The sequence below is a fragment of the Salmo salar genome, chromosome 05, assembly GCF_965601325.2.
Source record: "Salmo salar chromosome 05, fSalSal1, whole genome shotgun sequence".
Lineage (NCBI taxonomy): Eukaryota > Metazoa > Chordata > Actinopteri > Salmoniformes > Salmonidae > Salmo > Salmo salar.
Genome location: NC_138295.1, coordinates 36459815 through 36487548, shown reverse-complemented (window position 1 = coordinate 36487548; position 27734 = coordinate 36459815). Strand labels below are relative to the sequence as shown.

Sequence of the window (27734 nt, the reverse complement as noted above, 5' to 3'; positions counted from 1 at the left end):
CTGGCTACAGCTGTAAAATAACCCTACACTGGCCACGTGTGATATTCTTCAACATCTTGGCGTACAACACATTTGTCATCTGGATGGCGTAGCACCCAGTTTGGAGCAGAGGGAAGCTCCAGAAGAGATGGCTCTTTCTCAAGGAGCTGGGCAAGGCATGGGTAAGACCTCAAATCCAGAGGAGGCAACATATCCCAAGGTCCCCAGGTTCTGCAGCCATCATGAGCATTCAGGATACTGGCGCCACCATCCGCCCAACCCACAGAACCAACTCCAATCCCAGATGTGCGAGTGATGTTATTGCATGTGTGTGCCTGACTCTCCTACCATGGCCTGCTGTAACTATATGTTATAACTAGAGCACCAAGAAGCGGCGCTGCGATGTGTGTGGACTCAAGGACAGGAAGACCCAGTACACATGCATCATGTGCAAGAAATACATTTGCAACACACACACAGTTAAACTGTCCCGCTTGGTATGTAGACCGGCTTTAATTATTTATGTTCAGTGGGGCTCATTTATCGTTCCCATAAAATACTGTATGTAAAATGTGTCCTTCCAATTTGTTCAGTTCAAAGCAATAAACATCAATAGTAAATAATTTATATTTGTTCAAGATAAACTTGATTCATTCCACCAATGTCTCGATTATAGATTTTTGGTTTGCAAAAATCACAAAAAACAAATAGCAGTTTTATTGATAAATGTGATCTAGCAGAGGTAAATGTCAATTAACCATGTATGGTCTACATTACTTGTAATTGATAAGTCAACATCTAAGTATATTGTTTTAAACCAATAATGTTGTGGGTCCATCAGACCTGTACACACCTGGGAGACACTGGAGAATTCTGAGCTATGGTTGTGTGCGCATGTGCTTCCAATTCCAATGCAATAACATCAGGAAACAGAAAATCATGTTATCTGGCAAGGAAACATTCCATAATCTAGATTTCTGTAATAGATGCCTACCACAAATGTGGCTCAGCAAAATTGTGCTTTTGGGAAAGGTATAAATTCTTAACTGTCGCTGTCCCAAATGTTTTTTTTTATTTTTATTTTTGAAACCAGGTATTAGAATGACCTTCCTTTTGAGTCTCATTTCTCTGCCTGGCTTGTGTCCAATGATGTTGGTTGTTTCCATGCAGGCACCTGCCACTCTTAGTGGTAATTGGGAGCGGTGCCAGCACAGGTACCTGAAACATTTAAGAAAAGATACATAGTCTATCACAAAGTTAACATGGGGCATGTAGCTGTCCACAGGTGTTTTTCAAATGTCTTTAGTTATTAAAACGCTGTTCTTTTGGTCACGGAATTGGTGCTGGACATACCCGTTCGGTTCTCTGTGCGATGATCCAACATCAACATGGTCAAACAGGAAGCTTGAATCAGCAACAGTTCCAGAAGACTGATCCATTAGAGCTCATCCTGAAACAAGAAAATATAAATTAATGTCCTGCCATTTCTTTGATTTTGTATTACAGAAAGTTGATAATCCAACCCGCCAGTTTCCCTTGAAAATAAGTCAATGGTCCGATTTGATTTTCTCGCTCCCATTCACTTTCCAGTTTGGTTGTTAGGACGTGGCTGGCCTTCCGAGTTGTCTCCATTTGTGAGAGTCGGCATGCTTGTGACAAGATGAGCTTTGACTACACCTCTTACTAAAAATAGAAAGTTAAATCCATCGTACACAAAAACAAAGATAGCTTATGAATATTGCACCATAGTAAAATAAAAAATTACCTAATTTGCCATACTTTTAAGTTGAAGAAAAAAAAAGTTATTGTCTCCGGCAAAGGTGATCTCCTCTTGCGATTCTGCACATGGTTGACAAGTTACCTGTTGACCCTTAACCTAGGTTTAGTGGCAAAGTCATAATTTATCAAGCGAAATATAACTCCTTAAGTTGCTGATATCAATTTGGTTGACGAAATAAGACAATTTAAATTGAACGCCATTGTTTCATTTCCTGGGGCACCCAGTGGCTCGCACACCAACCATTTGGGCAGACTAATTTACGGGCATGAAATTAATTTCACAGACGAGAAACAAAAAGGTTTGCTTTGCTTACCAGCTGTTGACACTATCAGTCGTGTTGAAAAGACTCTTGCGTTTGGTTGTTGTTGGGGTCTTTCTTTGGTTAGGTCGTTGCAAGCCACCATTGTTTGGCTCTATGGTGAAGGATCCATATCCACAGAGAAATCTACACCGATGAAGAGTTTGGAAAGTGACATTTGCTTTGTCCTCAGACAACCGGTTGGTCGACTGAAAGTACAGGACTGTTAAGTGTTATCTACAAGCTTCACAGTTAACTGCATCTCAACTGATCTCTAGTGGACAGAACTTGTAGATGTGCGCTGGGATATGGGTGTACATTCATGTCAGTTTCTGGTCTCTTTCTGAACATCCATTAGCGTTGCGAAAGGTCTTTGGTTAAAAACTTTATTAGTGTATGAAAGCCATATCCAAGACTATAGCAGGACATAACAGCACTAAATGTACAAAAACTAAACACTCATCACTTGGCAATGGTATCACATGGGCCCGGGAAATATAAAACAAGTAATTTTAACACTTAAAACGAAAAAGAAATTGACAGGCTGAGGATAAACAGCTCAAAACCTAAGCTTGTCCACGGAATTTGACATCCCTAGTTTTTCCCCTCACTATACAAGTAGTGAATGAGCAGGCATTGTGTAACGATCGCTCTGATGTCATATCCAAGTCCATCTCAGTATCTGCTGCGGGCAATTCCTCTATCGACTCTGCTGCCTCCGCGGCCACCACGGGGCGCCCCGCGACTTGAGCCACTGTACGCTTCACGGGGGTAGCCTCTCTCGATTGGGGGTGCTGGCCCCCGCTCCTGCTTGCCCATTCGCTCACCACGGCTAGGAGGGTATGGTTCACTCCGACTGCTGGGGTAACTTTCACGACTGCCATAGCCATCCCGGGAACTGCTTCCATAGTCGTCATAGCGACTGCTTCCGCCACTGCCATTGTAGGATGGTTGGGGGCCCCTTGAGGGTGGGGCGCTGCGTGAGTTACCTGCAGGGTCAATGGGTCAGGTAATTGGCAAGTTTCACTTCACACACTTTGCTGAATTGTTATGAGCCAATCTTTTCCGTGAGTATTTCTTAATGACAATCAATAGCAACTATATGTTTAAATCTCCAATATGCTAGGGATCTGAACAAAAATTTACACTGAACATTTAGATGCTTTGGCAGATTATTTATCCAAGCTTGGGGGAACATAAAATACGCAATGAAACCCCTTTCAGCATGCCATGTTTTGTTGAGTAGCTGTTTTTTTCCTTTTAGAATTCCAGTTGTTTGAGTCGCACATTGGTCACACGTTTTTTTCAGTGAGGTCTTGATGGTTTTGTGAGGGTCGTTTTACCCCCCAAAAACAGACTTATGTGCATGATTCCTTGAGGGATTACTTTGTGACACTGTCGAACGAACAACGATTGGTCAAGAAGCTTTGTTGGGCGTTTCCATCGACTCGTGATGCATATACGATCACAAAATCCCAGGGCCACATTGATCAGGTTGCGAGACTACAGCAACTTGTTGCCATTACACTTAAGTGGTCAATCTTACCGTAACCATCGTAGGGCTCTCGATAAGAGGCTCCACTAGGGCGCTCCATATAGCTTTTGGGTTCCCGGCCTCCACCATAACCATCACTGGTGAAAGAAATGGTGTAACATTACTTCACATTGATGCCAACGGAAACCTACCCAATCTTTAGATTCACAGGTCAACTATACCTGTAGCCCCTTGACATTGACCCATATTCATCGCGGGAACTGGATTGGGGATAATCCCTTGGCGGATAGTCCCGTGGTGTTGGTGCGTAGTCCCTTGTATCCCTGGAACTCACATATTCCCGGCTAGAATAGCTGTCAAATGGGAAAACATGTCACATGTGTAAACAAGCAATGTGACATTTCTAAAGAAGTTTTATTCAGAATGTGTAACCAACCACAAATGGGTAGTGAGTGATTTGTTGCACGGGAACACCCACCTGTCCTTTGTGCTGTAATATTCATCTCTTGGTGATGGGTAATCATCCCTTCTGGACATTGAGTCTCTGCGGGGAGGGGGTGGGCCATAGGGATCCCTGTCCCTAGACATGGAAGCTAAAGAAAACAAGATCCCATGTAATCATCATAAGTCTTTGTGGCACTACATGCTTAGTCAGTCCTCATAGCGATAAAGTCGAGAGGTCCTCACACTTACGTCTGCCCATCGGAGAAGGAGCATGTCTCTTGGGTGGGGGGCCTCCATTACGAATCGGAGGTCCCCTTTTCAGTGGTGGGGGACCTCTGGACGAAATCCCTTTGAAAAAGGGTTCTACAATCCCTACGTTATCATAGTAGTCTTTCGGCAGACAAGAAATGCAAATATTAATGGCAAGCTCAGAACTCACAAAACAAATCCAGTTTCATAGCCTACATACTTAATCCAATTTAGGTGGCTTTACAATAAGACTTTGCATAAATGCCCAATAACACAACCCCTGTGAGTACTTCTGTAAAGGTACCTCTGGATGGTGGACCCCTCATTGGTGCTCCTCTAGATCCTCTAGGACCTCTAGGGGGGCCGCGGCCACGCATGGGCGGTGGGCCGCGTCTGCCTGCTGACTCAAACTGAGGTTTTGTTGCTTGTTCAACCTTAATTGGCTTACCATCAAGTGACTGAGAAGTAAATAGATTAAAGTTAATATTAGAAATGTATACAATCTACATAAATTAGGGTCATTTGAGGAGGAAAAAAAAACAATGCACAACTGTTTACCTTCCCATTCATTTCACGCGCAGCATCCTTTGCATCAGCCGGACTCTCAAAGGTCACAAAAGCAAAACCTCGTGATTTGTTCGTTTCACGGTCTTTCATCAACAGAACTGGAAATGAAAAAGTATCTACTTAGTGCTCACACAGGTTACAAAATATTAATCTGAACTGATACTCAGAACTTCTTAGAGGTATTGTGCGTTTTTCGAGCCTATTGCTGATCAAAACCATTTGGTTATTAACTTACTTGCTCAAACTTTACTTAATCATAACAGTTTATTCACTAAAAGAATCAAGACATTGCAGCTTGGTAAAATGTACTCCTGAATCTGTCCTCATACAATAGCAAGAGTATTCGTCTTCACTGGGACATAACTATTACCATGCATGGGCAATCCATTTAGAATGATTAAGTTAACCAACGTATTTTTTTTACCTTCTACTATTCTGCCATATTTGCTGAAATGCTTCTCAAGGGCCTTCTCGTTAGTTTCAGTGTCCAGGCCACCAATGAAGAGCTTCCCTGGTCGGTCAGCCTCTGCCATATTTGGGTCGGTTTAAGCTATTAAGAGAATAGTCGTTATTTCATGGAGACACCAGATCGACGTTTGTGAAACAAATGAGCATGTTTGGACTAGGGCATATTTCCGAAAACAACTTGTCCTGACCTCGGTTTCAAAACATGCAGTTAGCCACCGCGTATATGTGAATATAATATTATGCTAGCCAGGATGGCTCTGTTGGAAGTATGCCACATTTACCAACAACGGCATTGTACGCTAGAAATGTACGTTTTAACAGCACAAAATGGCGTCGAAAGGGGAATGAATGACAAGCTAACTAGCATTTCCAAACATTTGCGGCTACTCCTTTCAGTTATGATAGCTTCCAAACAAGCAAGCCACGTTACAAACTAGCTAGTTAGTTTACAATGAAATAACCACGTGGGGGCCATTGTCAGTTCAAGTGCATTATTAGTAAATTAACAAGAAAATAAAAAGAGGACGAAATTGTGGATTCATTCAACAAAGCTCAAAATGGCGACTGGTTGGCTAGCTGTTGGTCGATAAAACAAACGTGCGCGTATAAATGTATCGTTCAACGGATTTTTATAAAACATTAAAGTGTGTTGGCTGTTTAATATCTGCAAAACAAACAAGCCATTGTGCACAAATGTGAGCAGTGTCTAACACCTACCTTTGAAGATTTCACGACACGCTCGAAGCTTCCTACAGGAAAATACGAAACGACGAAGGTTAACGTATACTGATCACGTGGTATCACGCATCCGGAAATAGCTGCCAACCTTTTTATTTATTTATTTGTTAAATTTATTCTAAAATTTTCACAATCAAATGAGCACATTTTACGTACAAAAAAACACTAGCTCCAATTAACAGACCGAGCAACTAGAAAAATCACGAATAAATAATACAAAATTAAATTAAACAAAGAAGTAAACAAAACAAAGACAAAGTTTTCTAATCAAGGATCAAATTAAATTGTATTTGTCACATGCGCCGAATACAACAGATGTAGACCTTACAGTGAAATGCTTACTTAAGCCCTTACCAACAATGCTTTAATACGTTTAAGAAAAAAAGTGTTAAGTAAAAAATAGATAAGTAAAAAATTGAAAATAAAATAAACAAATAATTAAACAGCAGCAGTAAAATAACAACCGCGAGGCTATATACAGGGGGCACCGCTATAGAGTCAATGTGCGGGGGCACCGGTTAGTTGAGGTAAGTGAGGTAATTATGTACATGTAGGTAGATTTAAAGTGACTATGCGTAGCTTATAAACAGAGAGTAGCAGCAGCGTAAAAGAGGGGTCTGGGTAGCCCTTTGATTAGCTGCTCAGGAGTCTTATGGCTTGGGGTTAGAGCTGTTAAAATGGCTTAGGGGTAGTGCGGTTAAGAAGTCTTTTGGACCTCGACTTGGCACTCTGGTACCACTTTCCGTGCGGTAGCATCAGAGTACAAAAGTTATTATAAAGACATTGGGCTTGTTTAGAATTAACACATTTCAAAGACTTTATGTACAATGTAACCTCATTCAAAAAGACTACAAACTGAGGGGTAGATTTTAAGAAACAACATTTGTGTTTGAAATATGTTTCCATAATAATAAAATTATTGTAAATAAATGCAACATTTCTATCTTACATTAGGAAACCAAATCTGGCATTGTTATACATTAAAGTGGGGTTAATAAGATTATTATATGTAAACCATATTGAAATGCATCCCAACAGGTTTTAGTGAGTTGACGTGAAGAAAACATGTTCTGATGTTTTTCGCGTGGCTTGCAACGCCAGAATTGTGGGCTCGAGTCCCACAGGGGTCTACTACAGAGAAGAAGAAAAAAGTATGACATGTATGCGTTCACTACTGCAAATCACTCTGGATTAGAACGTCTGCTGAATGACGACAATGTAGAATAGCGGAGTTACAAAAAAGACAGTGGTTAAATATGTGTTTTAAAAAATCATTACATGGGTAAATGTCATTCACTGTTTTGAGATGAACATAATTGATTTAGCTGTAGGTGATAGAGGAAAATAAAGGTATCTGGTTCTTATTATGACTATATAAATCCTAGTGAAATCTTGTCATATATATTTCCATTTCAAAGTTGAAGAGAATCACTCAGAAGTAAGAGTAGTTCTTAAGAATTTGCTATTGCATTTTATCTAAGAATAGACATCCATCTAATTTGTGTCATTGCCATAACTTCACGCCACTTCCATACAGTTCAGACCGGAAGTGATTTTCGTAGCAGGTTAGGATTGCATTTTCGATAACCCCTTAGCCCTTCAACTTCAATGTGGTAGGGACGCCCTAAGGACCCCAGATAGTAAGGATCCAGAAACAACCATGGCCTGCTGTTTTTTATGTGCATGTCATGTTTTCCTAATCTGATGGGATATTCAGCATACTTTCTAAATAAGACAAACAAATATAGAACATTGAAAGCATGGAGAAGAAGCATTTAGGTAGTTTGATACATTTCTAATTACATGATGTTACCGAGAAGACCAATGATGTATAAAATAACAGAGAAGACAAGAGCCTGGAAGAACATGCACTGAGGCCTGAGTGTCATCAGCAGGATCCAGATGTAACATCTGAGGCGCTACATGGATTAATGACTCGGGCGGTCCCACCCTCTCAGGTCCCACCCTGTACATTTTCTCTTCCCTGTAGTGGAATTAACTTTTCTAGTGATTTTTTATTCACCGCCGTCCAGTTGGTGACGATAATACACATTTTGCGTGTAGTTCGCCAATAAAACCAAAGAAGAAGAGTCTGAAAGACCGACCAATCAAACGTGTCGCCCCTCCCTCTTCCTCACGACAATCACACAAACGACGTGTTGGACGCTAACTAGCTAGCTATCTAGACTCAACTAGCCGCCTTCGTAGTGGCTGACAAGTTGGCTAGCTAACGTTACTTCTCCTTGCAGAATTAAAAACGGAACTACACACCGGGTGAATTTAAATTTGCAACAAAACCGGGACAATGAAGACGCGGATAGACATGGATTTTGTACTTGTGTTCACGTTAGTTGCCTTCAGTACTTGTTCAGGATTCTACCTTCCGGGTTTAGCCCCAGTGAGCTTTTGTGAAGAAGGCAAAGGAGCTGATGATTGTCAGGTAAATTAACACGGATGGTGGTGTTCTTAAATATTAATGTTTTCAGATTGAAGTTTATAAATGTTCCATTTGTACTTTGTTATTTCCTTCCTACTGGCTAGCCTGCTAGGTGGTTAGTTAGTTGCTAACGTTAGCTACATGCTAACTAGTCAAGTGACACCAGGAGTAAGTTATTATTGTAACTAACGTTAGCTGAGAATTCTCAACTCCACGATAAAATGTAGTTAAGTGGTGATGAGTTGGAAATACTACGGATTGTAGCAGCCCCAAAAATAACGCATTTGCACAGGACAAACAGTTTGGTACAACAAGGTATGCATTAAAGAATGAACATTTTTACCGTCTCGATGTAAGTTAGTCGGAGGTACACTCGGCCAAAACGCATCGCCACACAGATGTGGCGTTCTCATCTATTATTATTGCTGGTCACAAGCTAAACTATCAAAACGTTAGCGTAACAAGTGGGGGTACGTGCTCAGCCCCTTCTGTACTCCCTGTTCACCCATGACTGCGTGGCCACGCACGTCGCCAACTCGATCATCAAGTTTGCGGATGACACAGTGCTAGGCCTAATTACCACCACCAGAGTGGTGCCAGGACAATAACCTCTCCCTAAACATCAACCAAATGAAGGTGCTGATAGTGGACTGCAGTAGACAGCAAAGAGAGCACGCCCCCATGGAGAGGGTCAAACGCCTCAAGTTCCTCAGCGTGCACATCACTTACAACCTGAAATGTTCCCTTCACACAGACAGCGTGGTGAAGGTGCAACAGCTCCTCTTCAACCTCAGAAGGCTGAAGAAATATGGCTTGGCCCTTAAGACCCTCATGAACTTTTACAGATGCACCATTGAGGGCATCCTGTCGGACTCTATCACCGCCTGGCATGGCAATTGCACCGCCCACAACTGCATCGCTCTCCAGAGGGTGGTGCGGTCACACATCACCGGGGGCACACTGCTTGCCCTTTAGGACATCTACAGCGCCCAGTGTCACAGGAAGGTCAAGAAGATCATCAAGGACCTCGGCCATCCAAGCCACGGCCTGTTCATCCTGCTACCATCTAGGAGGCAGAGACGGTACAGTTGCATCAAAGCTGGGACCGAGAGACTGAGAAACAGCTTCAATCTCCAGGCCATCAGATGGTCACCACTAGCCGGCCTCAGACCAGTAGCCTGCCCTGAACCTCAGTCACTGTTCTAGCCGGCTAACACCCGGTACTCTACCCTGCTGCCCTATGTGCATAGTAATAACACTGGTCACTTAGTTTTTACATGCCGGTTTAACCACTTTATATGTATATACTGTATTCTAGTCATGGCTCATCCTATATAACTACTGCTGTACACGCCTTTTCTATTAATATATCTTTACACACCATTTATATGTATGTATGTATGTGTGTGTGTGTATGTGTATATATATGTGTATATATACATACATACATACATATAACACAATCCATAAAAATAACAAAATGTCAGAACGCGTAACGTCAGGGACCAGAATATATATATACGCATTCTGACATTTTGTTGTTTTTATGGATTGTGTTTTTATTGCTAGGTATTACTGCCCCGTTGGAGCTAGAAACACAAGCATTTCACTTCACCTGCAGTAACATCTGTGTACGCGACCAATATACTTTGATTTCATTATTTGAAGTGGGCTATACGATATTTGACTTTGTCCCAATTATTGTTCACTAGTTCGAGAACTAGACTTGATTTTTAGTTTGCCAAGATCATTAACTTGTTAGCTAGCAGCTTATGCCCCACGGCTGACTGCTCAGTGGCTGGCTAGCTAGCTAGAAAAACATGAGTCATGCAATGCTTTTCTTTTCATAAGGTTGATAATAATACAGATTGAAATGGCTAGAAACAATACCAATACTGACAACCCAATAATTATCCATGTCATCCCTTGTCATTGTACTGTCGCGTGCCTATATACAGACCCTCTCTCCTTCCTTACAGACTCTCATCCAGCTATTTGTGAATCGCTTGGACTCAGTGGAATCAGTTCTACCCTATGAATATGATGTGTAAGTAGTTGCTCTGACTGGCACATACGTCTTGACTTTATCTTACTTATGTTGGATCATTGTGCATTCGTTGTCATCTCTTTTTTTCACAGCTTTGATTTCTGCAAAGATGATAACGAGAGGAGACCGTCTGAGAACCTGGGCCAGGTGCTATTTGGCGAGAGAATTGAGACGTCACCATACAAGGTGGAACTCAGTCCTCATATATCTTCCTTGGGGGGGGGGGGGGTAGTAGATCACCTTTAAATATTGCAGATATATTTTGTGTTCTATTAATTGTTTAAATCATTTCTAATCCCGCTTGATTTGAAGTCAACTAACAGCACCTCCCGAGTGGCGCAGCGGTCTAAGGCACTGCATCGCTGTGCTTGAGGCTTCACTACAGACCTGGCTTCGATCCTGAGCTGTGTCACAGCCGGCCGTGACTGGGAGACGCATGAGGCAGTGCACAATTGCCCCAGCGTCGTCCGGGTTAGGGGAGGGTTTAGCCGACCGGGATTTCATTTCCCATCGCTCTCTGTCAACTCCTTGTTGAGGGCCGGGTGCCTGCAAGCTGCCTCTGTCACATTAGTGCGGTTGGCTTCTGGGTTATTTGAGCAGTGTGTCAAGAAGCAGTGCGGCTTGGCAGGGTCGTGTTTCGGAGGACGCATGGCTCTCAACCTTCGCTTCTCCCGAGTCCGTAGGGGAGTTGCAGCAATGGGGAGAAAACGTGGTTAAAATAATACTTACAGCAATACTGCTACTTGGAGCTATTTTCGCTCACATGTATGGTATGTGTAGTTAACTAATTAGGCTACACATATATTCCTAATTTCCTCTTTCTGCAATTGCTGGATTTTCACTCACAAGCAGCCAATCAACCATTTCGTTCTAATCTTATCTCCGTTGTGCCGATGTCCACAGATTAACCCATCTTTCCCAGTATTATACCATTTTGCTATTTCCTTTTGCAATACAAAGGATGTATTGCAAAATGGTATAATACTTTGACAGTGAGGTCATAGGAGGGCCTTGAACCTCCCTATTTGTAACATTTCTACTGATAGTGCCCTAAAAATAAACAATTTACCCAAGAGGATAATGATATTTCCCATCATTGATTTGTGGTTTTTCAGATCCCCTAACAATGCAGTTTGCAGGTCCATCTGCAAACAGCGACTCTCCCTTGCAGGTTTCATTCATAGTCTGATCTACCACTGGGCTTTATTTACCCTAAAGGTCCTCTGGGCTCAGCTTTCAGGTATTGGATTGCATTGTTTTGTGTTGCTAAATCACTCCTGGAAAGACCGGCTATTCACGCTATCTTGTCTGCCCTGTTCTTCCTGTTATACCCAGTAGGTCTTACAGTTTATTTTTTCTTGTTTTTTTTTCTTCTCAATTTTCCCTCAGTTCTCATTCAAAAAAGATGTGAAATGCCAGGAATTGTGCACCAAAGTCTATGTGAAGGGCAAACCCGAGGATAAGAACATGCTGGACTTCCTCAAGAGAGGAATGCAGTTGAACTACCAGCACCATTGGTGAGATAATCTTTCTCATGAATAGGTTGAGATAATTGTACGTAACTTTACAGAAACCGTTCCACTTACCGCCCAAGCATAGTAGGGCCTCTTAGCATGACGCTAATCCTATACAACGGGTTAACACTGTTGTTTTTGGTTAGACAGAGATGGATGAACAGGAGACAGATTTGTTTCAACTAAAAAAATCATTAGAAGTGATTTTTTTCCCCCCCAGTGTATTTAGAGTATTTTAATTGGATTTAACAAAATGTGTGTGTTTTCAGGATTGTTGACAACATGCCAGTCACCTGGTGCTATGATGTGGAAGACGGTCAGAAATACTGCAATCCTGGATTCCCCATTGGCTGCCTCGTCACTATCGATGGCCGGGCTAAAGATGCCTGTGTCATCAATGTGAGCCATACTGTTGTCTCACATACAGGATCGTTGCCCAATATCTATCTGATAACGCCAGAGATTTGAAGCTATGGCAATTGTAGTTCAAGCCAGGCTGTGTTGTGTTTATAGTAATATAATAACACCATCATACATTTGGACCTTGACTGAGACATGCTGTTTTTTTGAATAGCTCTAATGATAATCTGTTTTGTACGTGGTTGTGTTTAGTATAAGTATGCACTACGGAATCTGGGGGATAATTGACTGGCATCTTTATCGCTTTCAGTTGGAGTTCAACAAGAAGAATACGTTTTACGTCTTCAACCACGTGGCCATCAAAATCACCTACCACAATGGGGAGGGGGAGGGGTGGAGAGGAGCTCGTCTGGTGGCTGCCACACTGGAGCCCAAGAGGTAAGAACTTCAGAAAGACCCAGACAGAGGAAATCAGGTGTGTGTGTGTAAGCAGATGTATTCATTTGTCAATAGCAGCTCTTGAACTTATTGTCTCCGACGCTTCCGTAGGTGTCTATGAATGTGCACTGCCTATCCTCATTGAAAAACAGATTGCCACACGTTTGTTCTATTTGATTGTTGATCAGTGTCATTTCCACATTTCACAAGAGGAGGCCGAAACACCAACTTGTATTTTTACATTTTTTAAATAAAAAAATAAAAAATTCTCTGCTGTATCTGGCAGACATAAATTCACCATGCATCATTAGGTAAATTAATTGGCAGTTCTATTGTTATGGCGTGATTTCCAAATGTCCAAACCTAATTATACAATCCATTAAACCATATTTATGAATGTTTGATTGAATTAACAGTTTTAGCGATCGTCTGTATACACAAGCAGAGTTTCACATGAAGCACTGAAAGCACCCTCCTTTTATAATACTTTTTAAAGGGTTTTGTGTTATAGCTGGTTATAAATACAACGCATTAGGTTACAACAGTGCCGGACCCAAATCATTGGAATGCCCCCACCCCACAGCCCAATTAGAAATTTATACCAGTCCGAATGGTGGTCCCACCAGCGTGAAGGGAGGGAAAAAAAAGGGTCAGGGCCAGGGGGCTGGACTCTTAAATATATGGTATCCATGATTCGGCTATGCATACTGTAGGCCTGTAGTATGGACTGGAATTATGTGCCTCTTTCAAACCATGAAGCTGGGAGAGAACACACAACAATGATGGTTCCTTGATTTGCGTAGGACATGGATTTTAATAGGCTAAGTATAGTAACCGTACTAAAATAGATGAATGCGGCTGTCAACTGAGCCACAAAATTCACATGCAAATATTGGCCTCTAAAAAGGGAACCGCTATCATGTGCGGTTTCATTAGAATGACGTTTTCCGCTTGGCCTACTTGCATTATGGAACATGTGCGCGTATTGCCATGTGTGCATTGCTGCGCTTAGCCTATAATGGGAAGAAAAAATAATGTATCAACATTTTAACAAGCACAATGTTTTGATCTGTTCCATCAGTCTTGTCGTTTTTAAACTTTTTGACATTAAAAAAAATTGTGAAGCCCTTAATTTCGAGCCCTGGCTAGGCATATTTGTCATAAAAGCAACTGCGATGTTGCATATCTCAGAACAACAGAACACTTATATAGGCCTAAGAAAAACATTTTACAGATGTTGTAAGCCTATTCAAATTATTTAAAATAAAATATGCAGTATAAAAACTTGGATATGGCACCAATCTGTCAAGTATGCCAGGTTATAACAGTAGGCTATAACCACTTGATCAATCGATTCAAATTGGTATTTCAGGAAAATGGACTGGTGCCCACAAAGGTAGGACATCTAGGCCATTTAAATATCAACCTTGAACAAGATTATGTATTTTAATGGAATTGATAGACAGTGCGCGACATTTAAAAAAAAAAAAAAAAAATTTAAGCGACGATATTCGAATGATAGGCCGTATTTAAAACGCTGAAGCTGCAATAAAAAAAATAAAAAAACTATATTATTTAGTCTACATTATTAAAAAAATAGGTGACCCCCGGAACTACATGCTGTAGAACTACCATAATACGCAGTGACCGATGGAGATTAATATACATTTATCATTCAGATATATTAGGCCTATTACTGTAGCATATAAAGGCTATGCTACAGCAAATGTACCTGTCACTGAGCTGATAGATGATTTCATGCTTTATGAACTACGCTCCATCCATACTGAGATGCGCTGTTTTTCCCCCACGTGGGATTAAGGATATGCTTTGGGAACACCCGTGCGCTCTGGTGATTTGGCTCGTGATTTTCTAGTGTCAACGTAGGGCAAACTGACGAGAATATCAGATTCTTCAGGAGAATTCCAACCTACGGCCTCAAACACACACCCGACATGCTCATGATTTAATTCAAATATAAGCGACTGCACTTAACCCTTCCGCTTGCCCAGGTATAAGTGGATTTTTGTTTGTTTGACAGTATCAAAAATGCTGATGCTGAAAAACCGACATGTGAAGGCCTTCCTATGGAGGTTCCTGCAGACTTTGACAGTGACTTGAAGATCACATACACCTACTCTGTCACCTTCGAGGTATGTTAGACCAATAGAACGATTAACCACAAAAATGATTTGTTTTGCACATATAAGTACACCATTTTTGAATTTGTGTGGTCCTCAGCATAGTTCATAGAAGCATTGAAGTTTTTTCTTTTGCGAATAATACTTTCTTCATTCACAGGAAAACAATGACATCAAGTGGGCCTCCAGATGGGATTACATTTTGGTCTCAATGCCTCACACCAACATCCAGTGGTTCAGGTCCGTTAGGTGTCTCAAGACAGCCCTCATAAGATACTTTTTATTATCATTTTTAATTAGGCAAGTCAGTTAAGAACACATTTTTATTTTACAATGACGGCCTACCCCGGCCAAATCTTACAGTAGAGAAAATGTCTAACGGGCCTTCTCTGAGAAAGCCCTTATATCCTAATAGGCAGACGCATGTTCTGTAAATACCAGCCCGAGAAGCTTGTAGGAAGTCAAAACAAAAGGTAGTGCTGCTACAAAGTCAGTGTTTCACAAAATACAATAATAATCGGTAAGTCCTCTGTCCTTGTACCTCCAGTCTGACGTCAGTCACTATCAATAGATATCGGTTTAATCCATAACATACAGCATCAAGTTTAGTGATCAACCCACATCTTAAATGTCACAAACAGAACACTGGAACTCATGTGTCTAACAGAAACTCCAAATATGCTAAACATTGTGTTGATCGCTCTAAATGTGATAGGAACTTTAGTCATGTTAAATATTCCCATTCCAGTGCTGTTATACAGTAGATTAGAATATGGTGCTCCTCCGCTGCTGTTAGTCATGTTAATGGTGTATGTCTTATGTTCTTTCCAGCATCATGAACTCTCTGGTCATCGTGCTCTTCCTGTCTGGCATGGTGGCTATGATAATGCTGAGGACCCTGCACAAGGACATCGCCAGGTATAACCAGGTGGACCAGGTAAACCAGATTATTCTATTGTATGCAAATTGAATCCATCGAGAGTGAATGGGTGAGACGGACATAGCAGAGGATTTGTCAGCCAAACGTTCATGTGTGTTCTGTTTCTTACCGACCCACAAGAATGAAACCCTTGTAACATTTCACATTCACAGGGAGACTTGATAAAGGTTCCATCAACACAAGGAAAATCCATATCCTATGTAAGCTTATCGAAAGCCATTTGAGCACAAACTGGGGATTGGTGGTGTGATTTCTGGGAGCCATCTCTTGAGGCGTCATAAAACTTAAACCTTTTAAAATATGGTGTAGTGCAGGCCATCATTTTACAGCTGCCAAGTCATTTGAGTAAAAAACAAAAAAAAGATTCCATCAATGTTTGTCTGCTTTTCGGCTAAGCTGAGAGTTCATGTCTACACCATATTTTACAGCCATTGGCTAATGTGGTAACGTCATGTGTCTTAATGTTTTTATTTTTTTTGCTGCACTGGCATGTGTTAGACAAGCTGGAAGATAGGCTAATGACTCACTCTTGGTGATTTGGCTGATCCGTAACAAAGCAATTTAAATGTGCATAACTTTGACCGTTCTCTTGGTTCTGATTGGTTGTGATTCACTCTAACCCAATAGGAGGATGCCCAGGAGGAGTCTGGGTGGAAGCAGGTGCACGGCGATGTGTTCCGGCCTCCCAGGAAGGGCATGCTGCTTTCTGTGTTCCTCGGCCAGGGAACCCAGATCTTCATCATGACCTTCATCACCCTCTGTAAGTAACTCTTCCTCAGATACTTTAATAAGCAATGTAAACTCGCAATGCATTACAGCGTCTTCAGAATTGTTTTTCTTTCGTGTACTAGTTATTACCGTCTCTTATTTTACTTGAGTAATAGTGGTAGTACATCTGTAGTATGGGTATTCTGTGTAGTGATGTAGGTTTGCCTCCTCTAGTCCTGGCCTGCCTGGGGTTCCTGTCTCCAGCTAACCGAGGGGCTCTGATGACCTGTTCTGTGGTGCTGTGGGTTCTGCTCGGGACCCCTGCAGGATATGTGTCCGCCCGCCTCTACAAGAGTAAGCCTCGTTTACACACACACACACACATCAGCGTACCACAATTGAATGAACAAAATGAGATTAGAGTTTTAGAAAGGTACGATATAAATGCAAAGCCAGATCGTTGTCACTACAGGACCATGACATTCCATCCAACCATTGAGTTAGATATGTATTTGTGTTCTGCCTGAACAGTCTCTCTCTTCTGTATGCCCTGCTTACAGCTTATAATTTGAACCCTTATTTTCCTGTGTGTCCTCAGCTTTCGGTGGTGAGAAATGGAAGACCAATGTCCTGTTGACAGCACTGTTGTGTCCAGGGTAGGTCGGCTGTTCTCATTTTTTTAAAATGTAATTTAACTATGCAAGTCATTTAAGAACAAATTCTTATTTACAATGACGGCCTCGTACTGTAGCATCCGAAGCCGCATTCATTTGACACACTCTCCTCTTTAACAGGGAGATGTGTACAGAGGCTTCACATCTCTCCTTTCTTTCTCTCGCTCCCCCTCCAGGATTGTATTTGCAGACTTCTTCCTGATGAACTTGATCCTGTGGGTGGAGGGATCGTCGGCTGCCATCCCCTTCGGCACGCTAGTAGCGATCTTAGCTCTGTGGTTTGGCATCTCCGTGCCCCTCACCTTCGTCGGCGCCTACTTCGGCTTCAAGAAACCTGTGAGTCCAAAATCAGAGCCCCCCCCCCCCTCTGTCCATGTAATCTCAATTACAAAACGGATCCTAGATCAGCAGTCCTACTTTAAGATGGATTATTACTACGGATTCTGATATTTTGTCCACGTTAATACCCAGACTTTTTTTTTGTGTATTGCGTACAACTTTCCATGTCTTGGTGAGTTATCACCCCTCTGTCTTGCTCCATTTTACAGGCCATTGAGCAGCCAGTGAGAACCAACCAGATCCCCAGACAGATCCCAGAACAGTCCTTCTTCACCAAGCCTGTCCCCGGCATCGTCATGGGGGGCATCCTGCCCTTCGGCTGCATCTTCATCCAGCTCTTCTTCATCCTCAACAGCATCTGGTAGGGGGGGAAAAAACAGTAATACAATTGTGTGTCTGTCATCTGTCCGACCATCTGTCGGTGTCTTATCTTTCTGGTTGATGATTGATGTAATAAAGTTAACATATATAAAAAAAATATATATATATATATTTTTTTTATCTTCTGTTCCAGGTCTCACCAGATGTACTACATGTTTGGTTTCCTCTTCCTGGTCTTCATCATCCTCCTCATCACCTGCTCTGAGGCCACCATCCTGCTGTGCTACTTCCACTTGTGTGCAGAGGTGAGAGGAAACTACTGTTCACGGGTCTTTCTCTCAGTGTAATGGCCTACTGAAACGTTTAGGTGTTAAGTTACTGAAATGTGGATTGTGGTGTACTACGAAGGAACATGACAAACATTTTCCAGGGTAGAGTTTCCTTGGACTTCCCAGTGGGTGAAATGGGTGGAAATGACATCACAATGACTTAATTTCGACTGCTGGCTTACTACTTACGTAATGATAATGTATTCGACTGTTTACAGTCAGACTGTCACTGTCTGTAGCCTAACCTAAGCCCTGTTTCCTGTAGGACTACCACTGGTGGTGGCGCTCCTTCCTGACCAGCGGCTTCACGGCCGTCTACCTGTTTGTCTACGCCGTCCACTACTTCTTCTCCAAGCTGCAGATCGTAGGAGCCGCCAGCACCATCCTCTACTTTGGCTACACCTCCATCATGGTGCTCATCTTCTTCCTCTTCACAGGTGAGTGGACTGGGAACACTGAAGAAGCCAGGTTTTGATTGTGATACTAACAGGTTGGCGTCACCTCAATATAACATTTACCTTGTGTAATTTGCAAAGACCCGTCCTATTGTTTGTCCACGGATTATGGTTAAGAGGCATTAACTTGCCCATCCTTCAACACTAAGTGCTTAGGTGTCAGAGTGCTGCTGCTTGGAGTTTTATGAATGACAGTGACAGGTTCGCTGTAGTAGCTATCTGTGTGTTCACAGAATTCAATAGTAATCGACGTGTTCTCTGTCCTGGTACCTCCAGTCTGGCATCATTCACTATCAACAGATGAGAACAGTCCATCCAACAGTCAGCTCCAAGTTTAGTGACCATCAACCTGCATCTTGAGGGGTCACAAACACAACACTGAAAAACATCTGTATAACAGAAAGGGTCAAATTTATAAACATGCTAAATGTGTTAATTACTCTAAACTGAATATGAACTTTATTGATCTTACGTTTCTGCATGAGGAGTGGGAATTGGTTAGTTTCAGAAGAATCCCTGTAGGTTAACGTCAGAGGGACAGCTCGGCCCAGTCCTGTACACATTTACTAGGATGCAGGAACTCGTATCCTGTTCCATTAATGGCATAAACCTAGGAAGGCACTAGTGTTGAGCCACTTTTGTTGGCTCAACACGCCTCCCCCCCTCCCCCCGTGACAGGTGTCACACTTCTGGTTTTACTGGCAGTACAGCTCAGTGGAGGCTCCTCAGAGGAAGGAGGGAACATCCTCAGTGAATTTCAGAAACATTTTAAAATATGAGACATTAAAGTTATCCTTTTTAGAGAGCTATACTAAACTTTCAGCATGAACTGACATGTTGTCCACCCAATCAAAGGATCAGAGAATGAATCTAGTACTGAAAGCATAAGCTACAGCTAGCGTGTGGTGATTTAGTTGACAGTTTTTAACATTCATTTCTTAAATGGAGGAGCTAGCTATATTAATTTTTTTCAGTTACTTAGCTAATGAATGCAGCTTGTTTAGCCTACTCAAAGAGGGATGCTATCTATGTTAGCTAGCTGGCTATGGAACTCTTCCAAGTCAAGGTAAGCTTTTGGTTTTTATTAATTTATTGCCACTGGGGCCCCTTGGTGTAACTGCTCTAGTAGTTATGTTGACTATGACATTGGCTAATATGGTGAAAACAATGTAGGCTGTGTGTAGAGGCTAGCAGTTATGATATGAAGGTTTGGCTTTGAAGTTGTTTTTTGCCTGGTCAGACAGCTGATGTGTTGTGGCCACCATTGTTCCTGTGCCCAAGAAAACATAGGTAACAGAACTAAATGTAGCATTCACTTCTGTCATCATGAAGTGCTTTGAGAGACTAGTCAAGGATCATATCAACTCTGCCTTGCCTGACACCCTAGACCCACTTCAATTTGCTTACCACCCCCCAATAGATCCACAGACGATGCCATCGCACTGCACTCCGCCCTATCCCATCTGGACAAGAGGAATACCTATGTAAGAATGCTGTTCATTGACTATAGCTCAGCATTCAAACCCATAGTACCCTCCAAGCTCATCATTAAGCTCGGGGCCCAGGGTCTGAACCTCGCCCTGTGCAACTGGGTCCTGGACTTCCTGACGGGCCATCCCCAAGTGGTGAAGTTAGGAAACAACACCGCCACTTCGCTGATCCTCAACACAGGGGCCCCACAAAGGTGCATGCTCAGCCCCCTCCTGTACTCCCTTTTCACCCCTGACAGAGTGGCCACGCACGCATCCAACTCAATCATCAAGTTTGCAGACGACTCAACAGTAGTAGGCCTGATTACCAATAATGACGAGACAGCCTCCAGGGAGGAGGTGAGGGCCATAGGAGAGTGGTGGCAGGAAAATAACCTCTCACTCAACGTCAACAGAACAAAGGAGCTGATCATGGATTTCAAGAAACAGCAGAGGGAGCACATCCCTATCCACATCAACGGGACCGCAGTGGAGAAGGTGGAAAGCTTCAAGTTCCTCGGCGTACACATCACTGACGATCTGAAATGGTCCACCCACACAGACAGCGCAACAGCACCTCTTCAACCTCAAGAGGCTGAAGAAATTTGGCTTGGCCCCTAAAACCCTCAAACTTTTACAGATGCACAGTTGAGAGCATCCTGTCGGGCTGTATCACCACCTGGTATGGCAACTGCACCGCCCGCAACCGCAGGGCTCTCCAGAGGGTGGTGCGGTCTGCCCAACGCATCACCGGGGGCAAACTACCTGCTCTCCAAGACACCTACAGCACCCAATGTCACAGGAAGGCCAAAAAGATCATCAAGGACATCAACCACCTGAGCCACGGCCTGTTCACCCCGTTATCATCCAGAAGGTGAGGTCAGTACAGGTGCATCAAAGCTGGGACTGAGAAGCTGTTTTTCAGCCTCTATCTCAAGGCCTTCAGACTGTTAAATAGCCATCACTAGCCAGCTTCCACCCGGTTTACGTAACCCTGCACCTCAGAGGCTGCTGCCCTATATACGTAGACTTGGAATCACTGGCCACTTTAGTAATGTATCAATTTATATATTTCTTAATTCCATTCTTTTACTTTTAGATGTGTGTATTGTTGTGAACTGTTAAATACTACTGCACTGTTGGCGCTAGGAACACAAGCATTTCGCTACATCTGCTGAATATGTGTATGTGATCAATACGATTTGATTTGTGCACTGAAGTTCACAAATGATGGGAAAAGGTGACAGGAGGAGAGTGCGTAGATGTGGGAAGGAATTATACCACGATCAAAGGGATCATGCTGTTTGTATGTGGCTGCTATGAAAGTGAACTGTGATCAGGGGTGTATTAAATCCGCAGATTCTGTTAAACATTTATTAAATGGAAGCAAACTGAATGAGATGGGGATAAACATACCTGAATTTGTGCAATAGAAACTCTCTTGTTTGCAACTGTTGGACAAATTATTACACCAGAGATCAGCTAGATGCAGGCAATAGTGTGCAAGGAGGTATTGTCACTGTAACCTTGATTACTAAACATTTTTTTCTATCGACCTGTGCACCGACGTTGTAAACCTTCATTCATAGGCTAGGTTGTAACAACCTCATTATGGGTATAGGGAAAATTTTAGTATCATGTAGTAGCCTAAGTCTATCAATGCTACATTGAACTGGGTGAATGGAATATGAATGATAGTCATCCAATATGATGTAATAGAAATGAGGCCATGGTACAGCTACACTGTGTTAAATGTAAACTTTTTAGACTTTTACTGCAGATGGCAACGTCTTAAAGATGTCTTTGTTGATGCTGGAGTGGATCCTTGAAACACACAAAATAAAGGCAATTTTTTATGCTTGATCATAATGTTAAAGGAATAGTGTGCAGTTAGCTTGTAGTATAAATGTGGTCATTTATACTGCAGAGAAACAGACCAGTGTTATGAATCGGTTATATTTAGTGACTTTGCCTCTTCCTGGTTCCTGTGCCAAGTCTGGCATTGAGCAGCTCATTCATATGTTGAGAGAAGGGAGGTGACATGACAAGGCTGCCCTCTGTCAGGTCTAGAAAGGCCAGACTGACTGTTCTACACAGTAAACCCCTCTCACTCAACTGTATGGGGGGAAAAAACTGGTCAGAGGAGCTGTGGCGTAACAGCACTCAGCCTTGCTCTCTGGCCACCTCTCCATGTTCCTGCTCATGCATTATACAGTGCATTCGGAAAGTATTCAGTTCCCTTGACTTTTTCCCCCTCATCAATCTACACACACTACCCCATAATGACAAAGCAAAAACAGGTTTTTAGAAATGTTTGCAAATGTATTAAAAATAAAAGAACAAATCCAATTTATTTAAGTATTCAGACCCTTTACTCAGTACTCTGAATCACCTTAGGCAGCGATTACAGCCTCGTCGTCTTGGGTTTGAAGCTTGGCACATCTGTATTTGGGGAGTTTCTCCCATTCTTCTCTGCAGATCCTCTCAAGCTCTGTCAGGTTGGATGGGGAGTGTTGCTGCACAGCTATTTTCAGGTCTCTCCAGAGATGTTCGATCAGGTTCAAGTGACTTGTCCCGAAGCCACTCCTGCGTTGTCTTGGCTGTGTGCTTAGGGTCGTTGGAATGTGAACCTCTGCCCCAGTCTGAGGTCCTGAGCGCTCTGGAGCAGGTTTTCATCAACGATCTCTCAGTACATTTAATCCGTTCATCTTTCCCTCAATCCTGACTAGTCTCCCAGTCCATGCCGCTGAAAAACATCCCCACAGCATGATGCTGCCACCACCATGCTTCACTGTAGGGATGGTGTAGGGATAGTGTTCATAAGACCTGATTCAATACATGTTAGCCAAGATCAACAGGCCCTCCCCTGGTCTCCTCAGTGAGACATTTGACTGGACTTTAGCTATTATCAGCACTGTTAAAATGGAGCACACGTCTCTTTTTTTTTAGGTCATCAGCAAACAAGTAAGATGTATTGGGAACTGCTGCTTGTAGTACTTGGTCTGTGGTTAACCATCCTAAAAGTATTCGTTGTAGAGATGGCGACTTTCGTCTCCTAGAAAACCAATGTGAGGCAGCGCCCAATTTTACCAGTTGCCATGGATTCTATTATATGCACCAGCATCCCTGACTACGGCTGTTATGGCAACTTCCTCGCGCTGGCACTCAAAATATATAGCTGTGTACCATGAGGAGAGCAATGTGGGCGTTTACTTCGTATCCACACACAACAATGCTGTGATGAACAGAGCTGTCTCCCTCTTTCCTTTACTGTGGTGTGGAACAGTTAGAAATGGACAAAGGGTTGACATGGTAACGGCGCTCTTTGGCGCCTTCTGGCCTTGTCTTACACACCCACACACATAATACGTGACATAGGACACCATGTCAGGAAAGTCGATACAAAACTACTACTGAAGCCATTCGTTTTTTTTTGTTTTTTTTTTCCATAGTTGGCCTGTGGTTTTATGATGACATCCTCATAGGAACTTGACATTTTAAGGCCAAATGAGTAGCCTGTATTGCTGGAGCAGTGTCAGACCCTATCTTAAGACTGGGATAATCAGTATTGGAAAAGGCTGGCAGAAGATCATCGCTACCGAAAATAAATCCAATAAAAAGATCTTCATTCTCCCGGTCGCTCAGGCTCTTCATCTGAATTATCCTAATCTGCCCTATTTCTAATTGCCTTTTTAAGAAAAGACGTTTCTTATTTCTTTCATTTTCACTGCCTCTAAACTTTGATCAAAACTAAAGTCGGGAGTTTCTTGTACGTCCCCCATTGAGCCGTCAGATACAGGCTTTGAGTTTGACGAATTCTTCATCTCCAGGGATTTTGCCCAATTAACATTTTATCTACTGAGTTCTCTCCAGAGAGGAGCTCAAACAAACGGAGCTATCTCTTGATTTCTTTCTGCCAAACGGAATGCCGGTTGGTGCCTACTGCCTTGGCAGACTTGTGGCTTCATCTTCTTTTTTTCCAGCCACCTCTTTCAATCGGAATTGATCAGCCTTTTAAAGGAGGGGAATTTGGTGGCGCTGAGTGGGCTAGCGAGCCGGGCGGCTATAAGATGTGACACCAGGGTTATTTTGGGAGCGTATGCTCCTGAAGTGCCACGCCCTGATCTCTTTCATTAGTTTTGTGTTTTTATTCATTCGTTTCTGGTCCCCTCCTCCCCGCGCTGCACGGGGCCCGCGTCTCACTGCTAAAATCATCCCTGTGTAGATGAAACCGCATCCCGTTCTAAAGCCACACGCACCTTACCTCTCTGCCTTACCCAGGTGTTTCAATAAGCTGATGTGGGTTCTTGCAAGATTACAAATTCACAATGTTGTTTTTCAAGTTCAGTGTCCTAACGTGACCCTTTGTTGCGAGGGCAGCTGTGCAAATATGTAGTAGGTATGAGATGTGTACAATGCGTCGGACATGGGTAATGTGCAATGTATGTATTATGTTGCGTGTAATGTACACTGTGTAATTTGTATACAGCAGTACTGTGTATCTAAAGACAATTTTCCCCTCTGGAAATTAATCCCTGTCCTATCCTTTCTTCTCAGGTACCATTGGCTTCTTTGCCTGCTTCTGGTTTGTAAATAAAATCTACAGTGTGGTCAAGGTGGACTAAAGGAAGGAGGCCCGGACTCCCGGCTCTCCCAGTGCAGCGCTTTTACAGTGGACCGTTATGAGGAAAGGAAGCCCTTTGAATACACTCTGACTTGAAACCATCACATATCTCAGAAAAGACCTGAAGAGGACCTTCCTTTGTTTAAGCTCGGGAAACTTGATATGTTGCCGTCATTGTTTTTGCTTTTACCGTCTGCCTAAGATTAAGTGACGTTTGATTTGACTTGCACCGTGATCCTCCAGGTTAGTTCCAAATATCTAATTGAACGGGCGACTACATAGTGGGTGGTGAAGGATGAGCCGAAATGCTTTTATTTTCCGTTTCTAATGTAAATCAAATGCGTACTTCATTTTGCTTTTATATTCTCAGAACCCCAAACGTCTATTTACGTGTTTGTTTTTCACCTACTCTGCTGTAATGAGAATATATAAATGTTGATACTTTAAAAATGTGACCTATATGGAACAGTCCTTTTTAAAAAGAAAAATTGTTGAATGTTTGTTGGTTTTATATCTGTTTGGACAGGTGAAGACGGGGGCTATAGAATCCTAACCATTAATGGCCTGTATTATATTTACTGTATAAATGACCATGCCATGTTAGAATCTGTTCTCTTATTTTTATGGCTATATTTTGGTTTATATGAAAATGAGAGTAAATAGCAACCGTGGTTATGAAGCACGTGGTAGATTCATTTGCTATAACAGTAAGCCCAAGCTTATGACTCATCGACATGATCTTTTTTTGGGTTTGTAATGTCTCACACGGCACAGGAGAAAGCAAGTTGGTAGTTGACGCAAATGCATTACAGTATTTCTTATTAGGTAACTTACTGTAACTAATATGTCTAAAACTACTGCCGCTTTTTCTTTTTAGCAGTGTGGAGTCATCACCTAAGGTGATAATGTTTTTACAAATAATAAATACATTTGATTCATTGGAAAGAGCTACTGCATTTTCACTTTCTCTATACTCTCAGATGGAACTTGGTGACTTCATTTGTAACATTTTCCCACCTTTTTAAAGAGGCAACCCGGGATTGGTGCATACATTTTTTTTTTTTTTTTACTTAAATGAATGATATACAGCTATTGATTCTGGAAGAATATAACACTTTACCAAAACAAGTGACTGGGTTGCCTCTTGTTTTTCAAATTCCGGATTGCCCCTTTTAAAGGAAAATCATAATTCTTACTGACATTGCATTGAAGGAGTTCTGTTCAGCATTGTAGAAATCCACGTTTTTATTAATTTTTATAAATGAAACACATCCTCGGACCATGTTGAAAATGTTGAAAAGCACAATAGAAATCCTCACATCTCTAGTTTTTAAATAAGGACTGCATATAAAACGTGTTATTTACTTTAGTTTCACAATGACATATTCAACAGGAAACATATCACAGTACTTTTTACAATAGTGTCTATTGTCAACTATCTCTCCAAGTCAACTACCTTTAAACAAAATAGCTGAAAATGTAGATTCTCAGCACTCGAGTCTATTTCACTCATACGTAACACTTCAGCCTCTCAACATGCATACAGATTACGCTTGCTGAAGGACTTCCATTCAGAACAGAGGAGAACCAATGCTGAACAGAACTAGTGTAACTACAATATCAGCACCATGCTCCAGTTTGGTAAGCAACAGGTCTGTGATGAGCTTGCTTCAGATAGTACCTCAAGTGAAATTGTTCAATGAAAACCAACCGTTATGGTTCCTCAAGACCATGGTCAGAGACTGATCTCTACATATACTGTACATTCATCATGGCTTTGAGCAATACATTTCCAAATCGATATGCACACATTTCTATGAGTTATGTACATTTTACTGTATTGAATATTTTAACCAATATTTTGAGGCCTCAACATGAATAAAATCCCTAGTAATGGTTTACAGTACATTGCAACCTGTTTCATATTGACGGATACTTAATGCACTATGCTCTGATAAAGATAAAGTAACACCAATACTAATATGGTATACTAATACTATCTACGCTTTACAGAAGCTGCAAAGTGGACAAATATGGAGTCAGTGGAGCCCTACCATGACGCATGGCCGCATTCAGGCAAGATGGGGATTTTGTTCGAGCTCTCAGCCGGCCTCCTTTGAACCTCTGAGATGAGAGAGCCGAACTGGCTAAGGCAAACATGAACAGTGTACCTCTCAGAAGGCTGCCTAGAGCAGTTCACTTGGTAGTGGAGGGGAACAGTCAATGAGACACTGCACAGCTCAGTAACAAGAGGTGCTTTGAAAGGGAACCAGACGGTACAGGGGCAGAGAGAGTGGTGTTCACAGGCTCAAGAGGCTTCAAGGACATGCATGGGCACTCCACAGTCCCCATACACCCTGAGTTTATTGGCAACACTGGCAGGCTGCTTAATCTTACTGAGTAATGGGGCACAGGGATAATCTTACTGAGTAATGGGGCACAGGGATAATCAGAGAATCTTACTGAGTAATGGGGCACAGAGATAATCTTACTGAGTAATGGGGCACAGGGATAATCTTACTGAGTAATGGGGCACAGGGATAATCTTACTGAGTAATGGGGCACAGGGATAATATTACTGAGTAATGGGGCACAGAGATAATCTTACTGAGTAATGGGGCACAGAGATAATCTTACTGAGTAATGGGGCACAGAGATAATCTTACTGAGTAATGGGGCACAGGGATAATCTTACTGAGTAATGAGGCACAGAGATAATCTTACTGCTGAGTAATGGGGCACAAAGATAAATGGGTATAGTAGATGAGATTCTGGAAATGCAGAAGGACAGCTGTGCATATGATAGGTAGCTAGTTGTGATAACTCTGGTGCTAAACTAGTGAACCAGATTCATGAATCACTGGTCATTTTGGTCCCTCTCAGCCATCTCTTCCTTGACATCATGTGTTATATTATACAG

At 42.2% G+C, this 27734-nt stretch overlaps 2 protein-coding genes across 8 annotated transcripts; one reads left to right on the top strand and one right to left on the bottom strand.

Moving 5' to 3' along the window:
- Positions 1-462: 462 nt before the first annotated feature.
- On the bottom strand, positions 463-6110 carry hnrpg (Heterogeneous nuclear ribonucleoprotein G). 5 transcript variants are annotated; one of them, NM_001165311.1, is given in 9 exon segments: positions 463-1197; positions 1333-3689; positions 3774-3905; positions 4031-4145; positions 4246-4359; positions 4550-4703; positions 4804-4910; positions 5237-5362; positions 5998-6025. In NM_001165311.1, coding segments are annotated over 7 exon segments (873 nt in total). In that variant the 5' UTR covers positions 5346-5362; positions 5998-6025; the 3' UTR covers positions 463-1197; positions 1333-3547.
- A 2038-nt stretch (positions 6111-8148) lies between these two features.
- On the top strand, positions 8149-25759 carry tm9s2 (Transmembrane 9 superfamily member 2). 3 transcript variants are annotated; one of them, XM_082974878.1, is made up of 18 exons: positions 8149-8458; positions 10435-10502; positions 10595-10688; positions 11892-12019; positions 12286-12415; positions 12687-12814; positions 14856-14967; positions 15116-15195; positions 15787-15892; positions 16048-16095; positions 16523-16655; positions 16838-16957; positions 17202-17259; positions 17454-17613; positions 17826-17977; positions 18131-18242; positions 18532-18703; positions 20142-22059. In XM_082974878.1, the coding sequence occupies exons 1-18, from the start codon at positions 8324-8326 to the stop codon at positions 20207-20209; spliced, it is 2004 nt and encodes a 667-aa protein (XP_082831004.1). In that variant the 5' UTR covers positions 8149-8323; the 3' UTR covers positions 20210-22059.
- The last annotated feature ends 1975 nt before the right edge of the window (positions 25760-27734 follow it).